The following is a 16,687-nucleotide window of genomic DNA, read 5'->3' on the forward strand; positions in this document are numbered from 1 at the left end:
AGTGGAGACACGTCGGCCATCTTCAGTTAGAGTCTATGATTACTGCTCAAACTCCTAAGTCAGGATTTTGTGTCCAGTTTTCTCCATTTTGTGTTAAAGAGAACAAATGTTAACACTCTGCCTTTGATCACACAGCACAGTCTGCTACACTTTCACACTTTAAACTGTGTGAAATTTGGTGAGATTATTAGAGATCAAATATTGACTGTTTTCCCACCAATGTTCAAACAGCGGTGTGAAATCTGAGTGCGGTCAGAAGTCGGCAAGCTTTTCTCTAATCTCTAAATTGTTTCCCCCTCTACTTACAGCTTCTTCTGACACACGGACCAGAGAGAGACAAGTATGACACAATATCTACGCACAAAAAAAACAACTGATATTGATGAAAACTTGAAATGTTTATAAATCCAAGAACAAATATGAATAAAGGAACAATAATAATTCATTGCATTCATGTCTTCTACTTAGCACTGCCTTTAAATTGGCTTACACTAGTTGTAGACACAAAAATCTGTGTAGAGCCTTTTCAATGAGGTCATGAGAGAGAGGACACAAAAGGCTGAATAAAGAGTCAACACAGATTCGGCCTCGGGTAAAAAAAAAACACACTAAATACATTCCTGCAGAAACACTCGACCACACATCTCTATAAAAAACATCCTCCAAATCCAAACATCATTGGCTTTTGTGTCATTTTCACGACTCTGTCCTGTTGACAGATAAAAAAGTATTTTTAAAAGATCAATTGTTGAATACGGCACCAATAGGGATACGAAGTTGATTTCTTAGACTTTTGAATGCAACATTTAAGTTCTTCCACAAAAAGACCTAAACCAAACCATCCAAATTCCAGAGCTATTGAGAAATATAGAGATATTTATTGAGAGATTTTCTAAATTTCTTGATAGACTAAAAAAAAAAAAGGTAAAAAAAGACAATGAAAAATATAGATTAGATTAAAACCAAAGTGAATCTCCATCTTATTACGTTCCGGCCCCGTGTCTGAGATGGTGCCAGGTTACTTCAGATGGTGGTTTGTCTGCTGAAGAGGTCGAGCGTCACGGCAGAGAGGAAAGCCGGGATGCTCTTCTGGTGATGCAGGTGAAGCGCCACCATCTCTCCCAGAGTCTTGGAGAACTCGGTCTCCATGAGCTGCATGCTTCCATTGGGGCCCTGCACACAGAAACACAATAACATTAACACACATGCAATAAAAAAAACAACACACAATATTGAATAATGAGATCTGGGTTCTTCCACCACATCCATCTCCGGGGAGAAACTTTCAAAGTGAAGTAAGATCATTTAAAAGTTGTTATTGTCTACTGGGGATACGTCAAGAGTGTGTGTGCATTGTGTGTGTGTGAGTGCATTCACAGCAGGGTGAAGGTGTCTAAATCTGTGTGGATTAATTAAAAGGAATGAGGAGCAGCTCGGGGCGATGGAGTGAAGGAGAGAGGGATGAGGGAAACGAGGGATAAAGTAATTAAAGCATCACAGGAAGGTAGGTAGCGAGGAACAGAGTCCCACGGCATGCTGGGAAGATATTGAGACATCCGAGAAATGTCCTGTGTCCATGTGTGGAGGAAACACAGATCATTGTTTGACAATTTTATCATGAGAAGGCTCATAAAATGTGAAGGGACAACACTGAGGAAAAAGTATCAAGATAAATGAAAGAGCGGGAGACGAAAAGGGAACGGGTTTGGAAAAGAAAGATTTAATACTGTAATACATCATTTAACACATGAACACTTACTGAAGGTCCAACCTCGAAAATGTTATATCATAAAGCCTGATTGTTGATTCTACCTAAACTCAGCAGAAGCAGCGGAGTTGCTGGTATGTTTCAGTTTGATGCAAGTAAAAAAAAAAAAGAGAAAGTAAATCCCACTAGATAAACTAATTAGTGTGCTTCCTCACACACAACAGGCGGAGGTGAACTCAGCTGTTCACTTGTGTGTGATCAGCCACAAATCTCTGATGGGTGAGAGGAGACGATAACTGAACTAATGACATTTGCCAGCTGACTGCACAATGCTAAACCGGGGCTAAATGCAGCATGGAGGGCGCCTGGGGGACGGAAAGAAAAGATTGGCTTGCTACTTCACTGTTCTTCAGGGACATGTACAGAACGGCACTAGTTTTAATCTAGCAAGTTGCAATTTAACGTAGGCTTTAAATGATATTTAGCAGAAAAGGGGGCTAAGGACAACTCTTGTCATCAGAGAACTGCATGCATGTGAAAATTGAGCCTGAGTGACAGGTGAAGACACTTGTGTGAACATGTACACAACCTGGACACAATGACGAGGGCTTCCTGCGAGGATGGTAAAAACTTTAGGTTCATATTTCATTAAGAAACTCTGGTGGGACAAATAAGAAGATGACAGGCCGCCACAGTCCAGGTCATTAATGGAAAACACTGAGGGATGAAAACATGCAACAGCTGGATTTGTTATGGTTATGTGGTTAGAGTCTTAGACTACCAGGCCACCAGGACACTGGGATTAAAGATTAAATGTCTATATTGTCTTTCATTGGGTCATTATCAACCACAAACTAGTTTTATTAAAACAGAAGTCACCTCCTCTGTACTAGATGCATTCATAGTGAGGTGGTTTTAAAAATTATTCTCGCATGAGGCTGGTATTATTATTTTCCCTCCATAATTAAAAGCGTCTCCATTAATCTAATTCCTCAGTTTGAGCATGAGCGACTTCAGGGACTTTCTCGGTGCATCTCTTTGTATATTTTAATAGCACTTAATGGACCAACTTTGACTGAGTCAAAGGACTGAGGATTCAGCCTCAGGGCAATATGGATATGTGTACCAACATGACTTCAGTGCACAAACTAACAGAATCAAACCAGACACATTCAGCACAGAGAACAAGCTCATGCACGCACATTAAGTCCATTTACAACACAGAAACAAGTGTCCAATTAGCAGACAGGTCTGTTAGGACATCACACAATCTCATGGATCTGGTCACGTGGTCTTGATTTCATTCTTACTGCTAAGGCCTGGACACTGAAGGGAGGCGCTCCGAAAGGTTGTAATCACACCATCTTTCTCCTGACTGCTTCTCAACTAACCGCCTCTCTCTGTGGCTTCTCTTCCCTGACGCTCCCTGGTGTTTTCCTTCCCTGCATGTCTGTCTGAAAGCTCTGCCATATCCTCAGGGTGCTGTTCTCTTCACATGCTCACACACCAACACGTGTGCACATGGATCTAGAAACCGCGGGAGCTCTGGGAACATGGAACACATACATCAAAGGAAGAGCAATGACACCAGTTACCATGGAGACATGGAGTTGTCTGAAACACCTTCTGCCAAAGTTTGTCGTCAGAACAGACTGGATGTGTGAGTGGGCGCGTGTTTGTGTGTGTGTCTGTGAGAAAGAGACACAGCGGACGAGCTCATGAAGGCCTGTGGAAGCTGAGGACGCCCACAGTGAGTCAAAAGGAAAAACTGAGATAACAACCTTAAGAAGTGACATGCAAATCAGGAGTATATTCTTTTATTATCTGTATGTTTTTAGTTGTTGGCGTCTTCCTGACTGAGGCCTTACATCTATTAAACTGCAGGGTTCAAAGTAGTTAATTGACAGACTAAGAGTCTGCAGCCGTGCTGGTGGAGGCTCGAACTATGCACAGCAGTGCCTGGAGCTGAATGCTAACATACAAGCTAACCTATGTTGACAATGCCATGACACCATTAGTGAAGCCAAGACTCTAACATCTGGTAATTAGCTCTGAACACAGAGGCTGATGAGGGTGCAATCCCTTTAGCTAGAATCTGGTCTTGAACCAAAGCACTGGTCAAATAAAAATGCTCTCTACCAAATTACAGGGCGGTCTATTCAATACATGTTGGTTGTTATCAGTTAGGGTGTAAGAAGTGGACCATGCACCCAACCAGCATAGTCAATAAAACTGTGGGATATATTGGATTTAAATGTCAAAGGCCCGATGAAACAAAGAGCACACACTCGGATGAGATATATTCCTGAAAAGACATTTCAAACCGAGGCTGTTCTTCCCTGTGTGGAAGGGACTGAGAGCAAAATAACCAATGACAGCATAAGAACTTAATCATCTGGTGACACTTGATGTGCAAAGCCTTCACACAAACATCCCACACGGTGAAGGTTGTGACTCAGCTCGTCATCTTTTTCCACCAGCGCTCCTCTTCGTCCAAACCGAGCACCGAGCGCCTTTCTGGTTTCTCCGTATAATTATCTTTTCTCTCAAACATATCATTATCTCCAGGCGAGAGTTTACTGCCATTTGCAGTCGCATGGCACCAAATTTAGACCAAATATCAATGTAGATATGAATGTTTGTGGAGATTCTTCTGAGCTATGGATTTTTCTGAATGTGCTTTTTTTTTCTCTTTCATTTTTGAGGTAGATCAATATCACAGTGCCAAGGTGAGCTTTCAATATGTTTTTTTTTACAGTAATTGAAGCTGTCACACACTTACTGCTTAAATAACATGTTTTTGTTGAAAGTAGAAATATGCCCCATTGTGACAAAGCTTGAATTCTTCTACTAAAATGATTAGAACGGTGGCATTTAGATGCAGTGGTTAGCACAGTGGCCTCTAAGTTCCAAACCCAGTTCAGCTAAGGCCTTTAAGTGTGGAGTTTACATTCCCCCCCCATGTCTATGTGGGTTTTCTCTGGATTCTACCAAAAAATACATGCAGATTATGGTCAGGTTCATTGGAGACTCTAAAGTGACTGTAGGTGTGAATATGAACTGTGAGTGATTGTCTGTAGAGATGATCATTCTTTTACACTCAAACCCAGTTGACTTATTAAATAACCAGGTTACTCTTAAATTTAAGTTAATTGAATGTACAAATATCAGCATTTAATTGGATATAATTAATGAAAAATAAGAAATGGAAATTAGCATGCTTGCTGTGGCCCTACCTGGCTGCCACTCAAAATCTATTTGTAACCAAATTGGCTAATCTGCCTATTGGAACATTTTGCGATTCTGTTTGTGTATTTGCAGGTTGGGCAGATGTTTTTATCCAAATTGACAAAGAACAAAAAGGGACACCACAGAGCCTTTGAAGTACAATTCAATAAGACAAAGTGAAGCAAATGTAAATGTGCATAGCAAGTGCTAGTTAGGCTTGTTAAGTGGTTAGAGGTGTTAGGAGAGCAGGTGCTCTCGGGAGAGATGAGTCTTCAAGAGGTTCTTGATAATAGAGGGGGACACCCCTAGCATTTGGTCGCTTGTTCCACCATCGAGGATCCACAAACAGTCTGAGCTGTGATTGCTTTGTGTTCAGGGAGGGCACACATCTGTGCAGGGAGGGCACACATCTTCCCCCAGCGTACAGATGGAGTGGTTCCGCCATTTCAACTCGTTAGCACTGTTAAGGTCTGACTTACTCACCCATCAGTAGTTTGTGATTAAAATTAATCATCTTGTTTTATTGGATGGTTCCTCTAAAAAGTTTTATAGGAGGATGAAAGGCCTTTTCTTATTGTTATAAGGGAATTCTTAATTTTCCTTTTTTATGTGCCCCACAGGGTCACATGTTCAACATTGCTTGTTAAATTTTTGTTATAATTTTTTTCTCTCGCTTTTTCAAAAGATGTTAAAAGAAGGTCAGGGGAGTATTTTATTTTTTTTATCATCTTTATTCAAATACTGACCTTATCAATGGTTACTTGCATATTCTCAAATCCCTCAGAAGTATTTCAAACAATGTTTGACCTTTATTAAAAACAACTAGATTCTATTTACATAGAAGTGGATTGAGGATTTCCCTCATCCAGCAGCTGGATGCAGATTTCATAATTTCCTCCTCCAGACACAAGAAAACTTCACTAACCAGGGGTAAGAACCCAACTTACACACAATGTAAGAAGGAGCGGCCTCAACAATTGAGAGAAGTGCTATCCGATTCCTCCCCTCTTTTCATATGTCCATCCAATTAAAGGAAATCAATACTTTCTGGCTTGGGATGCAGGGAGGGGTTTGACAGTGACCTCATCCAACCGAGGAGTTGCATGCTGCCTGAATGACAATCACACACCTCTCCCGATGCAGACAGGGTCAAAGAAAAGGTGCACACCCACGGCCTTAGACAGTTAAGACAGTAACACATGTAAGACAAAAAAGAAACAAATGAAAGAGGCCTTTGTTTCCCTGTAAACATAAAGATAAGGGACAACTCTCTAGCGTGTTGCCTTTCTTTCTGACCTTGAAACAAGCTTTCCCTCTACATTTGGTGTGAGGTGTTTTGTAGTCTACGTGGGTAGACCGTCAACAAGCGAGTCCAAATCTGAGGCGATTTCCAAAGTGAATGGAAAGGGAGAAGGGCTGGTATTGGGGTGAAAACCCTATTTTTAAGGAGTTGATGGGCTACTGGTTGAAATTGACAGGTTGAGGAAGTTGGGAAATTCTGAGGAGTTGGCTAATGTGTTTTTGGTTTGATCACAGACTGTTAATAAAGATGGACGACATCACTGCTCCCCAAAAACGGAAGCCAAAGCATCTCAATTGCCATCTGGTCACTGGCTGAAGTATAGGTGATAAGTGCTGCCTCCTCCATGTTATCGGATGGGACATGAACCAAACTAACTTTTTGCATCTAAGAGTGTAAGAATAAGTAAAGCAAGGCAGTTTGTGTTACGTCTAGAGTCTCTGAATGGAGTAGCACATCAGAACACAATGTCATTATCTGTCAAAGGGTTCAATGATCAGCCACCTTTAGTTATCTGCGGATATTGGTTCTACATGATGCAAAAATTTGGAGACAATTTCTCTATGCGCTGGTAAAATGGCTTTAATGGCTTGCCCACGCTGGCGGTTCTATTTGTAGGGGACAGAAACCACACACTTCAAAACCATGAACCATTTGAAGGTTAGTAACATAAGAGAAAGTGATGAGTTTTAAAAAAGGTAGCTCGCACTAAGGCAGAGAGAGAACTGGACCATTTAGCAACTCAATCACCACTCAGTCAGTTGACGGTAACGGAGACATTGAAAAGGCAGCAACACTCCAGCAAGGACATGAACCCACACTATTCTACCAGGGTGTAAATATCTCGCCTCACACGCATTAAAAGCAAACAATGACACATGTTGTTGGCCTTATGAAGGACGACATCTGAGCTCCAACTAGTTTTTTCAATGCCAGAATATATTTCTTCTACTGAAGAATGGCAAACGTATAAATGTCACCCAAATTTCCTTGAGTCAATAAAATATTCCTTAAAATCAAATCAGTGATTGGTACCTTTATGAGCGATCGTGATCGGCTCCATAACGTCCGACCGTGGTTCCTTTAAAGCCTCGATCAGACTGATAAAGATAAAACTTCTGCACTCACAAGACAGGCTTATAATTATTCAATAGAAAATTCTCTCTAAGTTTATTTTCTCCTTGCAGAGTCTCTCCTGACAGCAGTGCTTAATGAAAGCTTTACTGTCCTGAGAGACACGACATGCTGCTCCACGCAGGTCTTTTGCAGCTGCACTGTGTGTGCATGCGTTGATATGACAGATGGCTCTATATTGAGGTGGTGACATGCAGTTCACAGATCAGTTGACCTCGGTCTCTGCTCTCCACCACTAATGAAGAGCCCTTTCTTCTCTGTCTTGTTCTCTTCCTATCACTGCTGCATAGATTTCTATCCAATTCATCTCCGTGCAGTGACAGAGTGGAATTGGAAAAATATAAAATAATTCAATTCTCATTTGCACCTTTGCCTCAAACCAGATTCCACCTTTACCCCCCTCTGCTCCCGCCAATCCATTCATACATTCATTATTCACACCCAAATCACCTTCCCACCATAGCAGCATCATAAACAATAAACAAGTCCATGAGACAGCGGAGCTGCTGATTGGTGGGGGGTGAAAAAAAGCAGAAGGCACATTAATTGAATAATCAGAAATATGCAGATGAATAGCTTTCAATTTAAATGCAGATTTTGGCATTTTTCTGCGCTTGGGAGGAGGATGTGAGAACGAGAGAGAGAGAGAGAGAGAGAGAGAGAGAGAGAGAGAGAGAGAGAGAGAGAGAGAGAGAGACAGAAAACCGGAGGAGTGCTTCTCCAAAGAATAAATCCACAGCTATTCCATCCATATTTATATTCTAATGAGCTTTTTGTTTAAAATGTTGTTCATGTGTCTGAGGGATAAGTAACTAATGACTACATACTGTACATCTGCCAGAGTGGGACAATCAGCACCTTACGGAACAACTGTGATCAACCTGATTCTCACTTGCATAAATACATACAAAATTGAATTAGCTACAGTTGTGAGAATAAGACTCCTTCATACACACACACACACACAAAAACTTTCTACACTGTTGTGAACTTTTCTGAAGAGTTTGAACAATTATACAATCGGCATAAATGACCTGAAATAATTCAATGATGAAATTAAACTAGAATGGGAGAACGCAGGAGGTTATGATTCCCCCGTCCATTAGTTTGTTGATTGGTTGGTTTCTTTCTTTAAATGACCGTCGGTAGGATTAGGCAAAAAATACTGAACATAGGATGGGACAAGATCTCCACCACAGACCAACACAAAAGTCCCTATGCACATTCAGGGGAATATAAATGATTTATTTTCCAAGATCCCTGCATTATTCCCTGGGCAATTGGGGAAAATACCTCAAATGTGAAGAATCTTGCAATGTTCAAGCAACTGGATGGATTCCAGTTTGTCTGGATCAGTGCCATAATTTAATGGGTTCTGTCTCGGCCAACGTTTCATCCTTCCAACAAGTTTCTTGGAAAACAGCTCAAAAGTTTTGCGTAATCCGGCTGAAAATCCAACCAACCAACCAACGGACGGGGGGGACTACCTTCTTGTTGGAGGAAACAACAGTTAAATCCATTGTTCCTCGTGTTCCTTTATAACTGGTATTTTATCATATTTTCTTTTTTCACTGAGAGGAAAACTCTGCCCTGGGGGGGGGTCTCCTTTGACGGGTGACTGACAGGCCATTAAACAGCTAGCTAGACTTGAGATGAACAAGATGTAATGACCTCTGTGTAGTATTGAACAAAGCCTGGAACTTACAGAAGAAGAAAGGTCTATCGGGCTGAATATTTCCCCATTAGAACTCCAAGCAATGTATTCCAAGAGAAGAGGTATTTATATGCAATGTGAATTTCAGCCAGAACCCAGAACATTATATGCAGTATGCATGTCAGACAGGACTGAAAACAAAACAAATTGGGCTGGTGAACGAGATCTAGTCGGTGGAATTTTAAGAAGCTAAGCAACAGGCGAGTCTTTTTCCAAATAAACTGAATTGGCAGTGACAATGTGTTTGTTAATTCATTGTTACAGATTTGGCGAGACGTGTAATGCTGCAAATTGGCTTCACAAAACTAATACATCCCCCTCTTTGCCACACACGCACACGCACGCGCACACACACACACACGCTCAGACCTCGCTTAGTCATTTATTCATTCATTTTCTAAATGTAACACAAACGTGTCCTATAGTTCTCAGGTGAACTAACCTTGTATGGACATTTACCTAAAGGGAACTTACCACAGTTAGGTTGAACATGTTGAGGCTAATCTGGTATTTATGGTCCAAGGTTATTAAAAGCTCCCCCGGTTCATTTAAACACAGTTTATGGGAATAGCAATTAACTGTTAACTTCACAGTGCAAACGATGATGTAGGTTAGGTCTATAATTAATCATGTTTATATTGAAAGCTCAATTTGAAAGAGTGAAATGTACAAATAGCGGGAGACACAATTTTTAATTACAAGTTTACTTTATTAACAATGGCTTAATAAGGTTGCATTAGGGGGGGCATACTAATTTGAGGGCAGCCAAGAGTTGTATGGTTTTGTAGTATGGTCAGTCCACAGAATTAACTTGTGCGACAGTTGTTATGAGGACAGTTGTCATTAGAGTTGACAAAGTTGAAGATCGCAGATAAAATATTGTTTAAACTTGTTAAATAGAGATATTAACTTTTTCCTCTCAGACAAGTTGATATTTATTTAGACATTTCTCAAACTGAAAAACAAATCAACAACCGCAAAGCCGACTGCATCAATGTACACATAGAAAATAAATTTCAATCATAACCCTGACTCATAACTAGGGACGTCACCTGCCAGCTGTCTATTTGTCCTGTCTCCACCTTAGAGCCTTTACCACCATGCATAATGAAGACAGCCTTGTAAGTGGTGCAGGTTTTATATTGTTATTTTCATTACTTCTATTATCATTTGTTCAAGTAATTTGATCATTTTATCGTACTTTTGCATTCACCAAGGAAAACAAATCTTTGATCCACATTTTTAAAACCAAGAACTTAAACGATAATGTGCACTTTAAACTATTTCACCTTAAAAGGAAACAACAGAGTGTAGCTCACTTATCGTGTTGCCAGGATAAATACTAAGAAGCCCTCTAAAGAACATTGAGACTTATCTGGGGACTTTCCGAATCGATTCCAGAGATCAGGGCTGATAGCGAACTCTATTTGTCAGTACACAGCCCCAACAGACCCCTCATCTGTATATAATATGCCAGTATTATTGTTAAACACCAAACTCAACTTGTCAATAGCAAAACATTGGACTGACGGTGCTGAGTATTAAATGAACTTGAAGACAACACTACTGGTCTTCTTCTCAGGAATATTCATGACCTCAGGTGGACGTGCGAGCGGTTCTGATGTATCATGTTACCATGGAGACAACAGGCATATGTTCTCAGCATCGACCAGAGGAGCTAGTGAGGCCGACAAGTGCATTCACAGACGGACACACACACACACACACGCCCCGAGGGCGAGCGGGACAGGAAACTGTCAGGAGAGATCAGAGTCAACATCCTCTCCTTTCTCTGGGACTTCAGCTGCAAGATTTCTCTCCGAAGCTTTAAGTACACAAAGTCATATCCAGTTAATTTATTCACTCTTGTATTCCCAACAGCCCTTGTGCTTGCTGTTTATTAGTGCTTCGCTCATGTTTATCTTCGTAGCTATCAGCGATAGATCAGTGAGTGTTTTGTTTCACTCAGTGAGCAAAGTGAAACTCAGTCCCATACAGACTTGTTTCCTTTCCAAAAATATTTCAAACACCCACTCGAGGATCCTTTTTTTGTTTCACATTCATTTTATCGCTCTCAACTCTGACTTCTGCTCACGATCAAGAGCTCATGCAGGTGGGGTTTAAGGACGGGATCTTAATAGTATCTCAGTATTAATAAAAGACCTGTTTTGCCCGGGGAATTGTACGAGACAAATAGAGAGTACACAAATATCCATCCACAATCTCACAAGCAATAGTTCAGCAATATCTTGATTTTTCTATGATTGCATTGTCCTCGTGTCTGAATAATGACCTTGTCTGATCAGACCTGGCTAAAAATAGGTGTACCACCGTGCTACAGCGGGAGAATGATCTTCCCCGAATGACAAGCGTGAGCACATTATTCCTGAATGAAGCCCGACACATAATATGTGGTAAATAAAAACCAACAAATAGGCCGTACACGTTGAATGAATACTGAAGGGGGCACTTATTTAAGTGGTACTATGAATCTTTTTCATTTATCCAACATGCCAACATTTTTGAATCCTGATTAAGGGCTTTTCACTGAATAGTGAGTGTTATTATAAAGTTATGATTCGATTTCATTTGAGATTCTTTATGAATTACGCAAATTTCAGATAATTCACTTCCTGACATCTTTTACGGGAAAGTTAAAACACTGGTTATGTGGCTTGTTATCGATGGGTCAGTGCCCCTAAGGATGAATATTCGCTCTATTGAGAGTAAGCCCTTATGTTAAAAAGGATTTCCCATTTCTAAACAAATCTATGGCTTACAGCCCTCCAATTGAACTGTGCACTTAAGTTTTTACCACTTCTAAATTGCAGACAACTAAATTAGTTGTTCTAATTCGTTTTATTCCACTTTTAATCTTGCCTCACCCTCTTATCAGCCTTTATGTCTGAATTCAGTGCCTTGTTTTATCCTACATCATAAGGTTTAGCAGGTTTATTATGGCATGTGATTTCAATATGTGTTTAATGTTATCCAGCGTGTGTCTGGTCCAAGACACATAGTTCAAATATCAACTCTAGAAAGAGCTGCTGCTTACTGATCATAACCTTTTTATTCAACCTGTCTTTCAACATAGATTCTCTGCTCAGTCAACATTTAAAAAGCTCTCGCGTATTAAATCACATCACTGCTGAAACATTTTCTGCAGCTTTTGAACCAAGGGTAGAGTTGAACTCTCATCCACACGTAGACCGTTTAGTTCAGTCGTTTCACTCAAACTGCTCCTCAGTTTTGAATGAAGAGGCTCCTATTAAAAAGGCGATATAAAACCTCTGTTAACTCATGCCACTGGTTAAATGAATCTATTTGTTGTTTCCGCTGTAAATGTCAGAGGGCAGACTGTTGGAATCCACTGAGCTTTATGTTCGCCGGCTTTATTAAAGAGACCTTTTAACTGAGCGAAACATGGGAAAAGTTTAAAGGGCTTCTTATTTTTGCCAATTTTATTTCCACTAGTAATCACAAACCCAAAGTCCTGTGTGACTTTAATAACACAGACTTGCCCGTAGTGATCTGCCTGATTTGTCGAATTAGCACCGAAGTATTTCCTGTCATTCTTTGTTAATAAGATCAGAAGTGCTAATGCCAGCATTGCCCCTGCGTCTACTCCCCTTTCTACTCATCCAAATTGGCCATCAACTTTCAGGCCATTTCCAAACAAGGCAGGACCTAACTGAGCTGGTGGGCAGAATCAAATCTTCCTGTTTATCTACATCTGAGCGGAAAAATGCTCCAGTCTATAGGGCCATGCCTTTCTCTTCTACAAACAACTCCCTGCAATTTGATGGGTCTCACCTTATTTGTGTTATGCAGTTGTTCGGCCTCTTCTGTAAAAAAGCAAACCCTGATCCAAATGTCTACAGGCCCAGATCCAAGCTGCATTTTATTTCCCAAAAAAAAAAAAAGGTCCTTGCCAAACAGCTGCTCACTGCTGTGTTGACTGCACACAACAATTTAGATACATTCCAGGCAGGGTTCCTTCTGAGGCACTCCACCAAAACTGCTCTTCTCAGAGTCTCCAATGACATAATGATGTGTTCTGATGTGGGTGAGCGTTCCACTTTGGTGCTGCTGGATCTTAGCGCTGCTTTATTTTGTTTTTACACTGTGGATCACAGAATCAGGACTGAAAGGCTTGCACAGTGGGTGGGTGTCTGTAGAAGTGTCCTGGACAGGTTTTCCTCCCATCTCTCGGAGAGGAGTTTTATCTTTGTTACTGCAGCTCTCTCCTGTGGTGTACCTCAGGGTTCTGTCTTGGGTCCTCTCCTATTTGCTTGATATTTGCCTACCATTGGTAACATTATAACAAAATCAGAGGTTTATCCTTTTGCTTTTATGTTGATGACATTCAACTGTAGGTCTCTAAAGCCTGATAACACCTACAAAATCTGTTTTGTCACTACTTGAGCTGGAGATTATTATTGGTAGTTCTGTGCATTCCTAGCTGGACTATGGTAATTCCTTTTTCACTTGTCTTGGCAAATCATGTCTGAACTGTGTACAAATGATCCAGAGCGCTGCTGCAGGTCATATTCATTGGTTTATCACACATCACACCAATTTGAAAATTCTTCACATTAGTTTCCCAAAAGGTTGTGGTACTTGTTCTCCAATACAGAGCCTTTCATGAGCCTTTCTGAGTATATCTGTGACCTTCTCATCCCAATATGGGGACAGTGCCTTTGCAGTAGTAGCCCAACTAATTATGGAACTCTTTGCCATTCGGTCATTAGTCAGCAGAAGCTCTAAAAAAATCAAATCAAAGGTTGATAATTGTTTCTTTTCTAACTTTAAACTTGTGTCTTATGATTTATAGCCCTTGTATTTATTATACGTTTTTATTTGCAGGTTTTTGCTTTGTTGATGTCACTGCACCTGCTGCTACTATTTGGAATATGTGTAATACAGGAAGCACAATTGTTTTGTCAATATAAGAAGCCCAATGCTACCACAGCCCAGAGGATAAACAGGATGGTCCTCATCTTTAAAATCAGCTGTATTGATATTTTTCCCACCTTGCTGAGTGCTGTCAGTAGTGCTGTCAGTAGTGCTGTTCTGGACAATGGATGTGCTGTAACTGCCATTCTCAATAAAATGAGCTCCCATTCCACTTTACTTAATAAAAAAAAAGGTTAAAGAAGAAAACGCAACACCTTTATCAGTCCTCATCATTTTAAGTGGCCGCCTCACTGCCTGCTACAAATACCACTGTCAACACTCTAATGACTTCAGATCTGAATGGTTGGAAAAAAAGAGAGAGGAAAAGATAACAGGCTTATCAGGGTGAGAAAAAGTGACACCAGACAGCTTTCTGGCCACTGGCCCAGCTCGGCTCCCGACTGCTACCATGGCTCGGGCTTTATTGGCTCTGCAGCCACCAGCTGATGAGTTGTGCTTCACAGTTATTTTAAAATCAGGCTGTAACAGACATACAACTTAACAATTCAAGCAGTAATGGCTTACAATCTGTCTTACACATACACACATGCTCACAGGCTAACACACATTTGTGTGGCGTTAATCATTCCCAAGTGGCTGATGAAACTGAGACAGGTCATTTATAGTTGGCAGTGTTCATATACTGTACTAAATTAACTGCCCTTGTCTCCTCCCAATCTCACACATAGAAACAAATGATTTTGCTTTTTCTGAGGGCACGTCTTCATTGCTGCCATTTTTTAAAACGCTCTGTCTGCTCTGTGCACGCGTCACCTACCCTCCAACCATTTCTATATACATTCTATCCTTTCCCTCCATCTCTCCCTGGTGAGAGCATTGACAGTTAATTGTGAGTATATTTTAATGAGCTGGCCCTGAGACTATCTTCTCCTATCATTAGGAAAGGAAGACAGGGTACCAGTGTCAAGAACGTGAAGGAAGCAAAAGGAGGGATGGGATGGAAGGAAGGAAAAGGGAAGGAGAAGAAAAGTGACTCAATCAGGACCATGAGGAAGCTTTTAGTGACTGCTGGGGAGAGCAGAGCTCTGTGCCTGTGTTTGTTTATTTGTTAATGAGCTAATCAATACTAGAGTGTAAACCCAGCGGTGGATCTGCTTCTGCTTACAGAGACACACAACTCGTAACACTTGTTTGTCTACAATATTCCTCTCTTGTGTTTCAATGGGTCTGACTCAACTAAACTTGCTCAACTGAAGTTTAAAGTTCTCACACACACACACACACACACACACACACACACACACACACACACACACACACACACACACACACACACACACACACACACACACACACACACACACACACACACACACACACACACACACACACACACAGTTTAATTTAAACTACTGCATGTTTCAAAAATATCACTTTTCTAAAACCTTAGATGAAATTAAAAGATACAAATAAACAAACCGTTATTTCTTGATTTGTGGCAAACAAATCAGTGTTCATTAAAAAATATGGCAAACAACATCTCTATACTGTCAGTCTGACTTTTTGGACTTTGTGTTTATCTGAATCTTTAAATGAGCAAATGTTAATATTTCCAAATGCAAGCCGCTCCTCCCTCTCCTCGAAACTTCTGGAAGAAAAAATGTCAAATAACAGCGAAGGTGTTTATCTCGCTGATTAGCAGAGACTCATAAATACCTAATCACTGATGCTAATCAGCCTTCTCACCTAGGGGTGAGCTAAAAATATAAATTACACACATGCCTGGCTTCACCTAAACACACAGTGTCTGTGTTTCCCCCTATCAAAATAATTCTGGCAGCACAGCCTTTTTAACATAACATTGCATTAATCCATTATTAATTGAGAAACACCATTTCTCCACATAGACTCGCTATGACTGAGCAGCTTCTGCACTGCACTGGTTCTTGTTTGCGATACTATAAAAAGAACCACACAGTTAGAGTCGACTCTGACACTCACAACTTTTGATCTCCCACTACTCAAAGATGGGCTGTTCACAGAAACACACAGTTGAGCCTCTGACTCGCTCCTAGAAGACTGATCAAAAACAGACAGCATGGCATTGCCAATTTAACGAGATTCCTTTTGACTTTAAAGTGAAAAAACGTATCTAAAAAGTGTATGTTTTCTTATAATAAATGATGTGGAGGTGCATGTCTCCATTAACCAGGAGACAAACTTTATGCAGCAATAAAATAAACAGTCTATATATATTCGCCATATGATCATTTAGATGCATAGAAACATTCAAACACTTTTTTTAAATTTTTGATTTTGTGTGTTAACTTCCATTACAGATGTTTTACATACATTATCTACAACTGAAATCACCTGATTAAAAGCATGTTAAAAAGCGAGTGTGAATACAGATGAAGAAATCATGTAGAGGGACAGCGCGACATAATGAATGCATGAGGAAAAAAGAGAGCAGGTTAAACAGCTTACACTGTGGGAGGGGGATTTGGGAGCCTCTGCTAGAGGGGGATATTAGCGGGATTATCTGGCAACCCTGTTGCTGAGGTGAATAACATTGGAATCCTATTTGTAAAGACGTCTATGCTTCCTGTCCACAATCCCTCATTTCCTCTCCACTTACTCCTGCCTCATCCTACAATTAGTCCACTTTATATTCTCATAGCCCAGA

At 40.6% G+C, this 16,687-nt stretch overlaps 1 protein-coding gene across 1 annotated transcript in view; it reads right to left on the minus strand.

Moving 5' to 3' along the window:
- Window positions 1–379: 379 nt before the first annotated feature.
- mad1l1 (mitotic arrest deficient 1 like 1) overlaps window positions 380–16,687 on the minus strand; it is a 53,980-nt gene continuing 37,672 nt past the window's right edge. Inside the window, exon 18 of the mRNA XM_035181044.2 lies at window positions 380–1,173. Within this exon, the coding sequence (XP_035036935.1) occupies window positions 1,024–1,173 (150 nt within the window). The 3' untranslated portion in view covers window positions 380–1,023. The remainder of the gene's footprint in view (window positions 1,174–16,687) is intronic.

This window comes from Hippoglossus stenolepis, chromosome 2 (assembly GCF_022539355.2).
Source record: "Hippoglossus stenolepis isolate QCI-W04-F060 chromosome 2, HSTE1.2, whole genome shotgun sequence".
Classification (NCBI taxonomy): Eukaryota; Metazoa; Chordata; class Actinopteri; order Pleuronectiformes; family Pleuronectidae; genus Hippoglossus; species Hippoglossus stenolepis.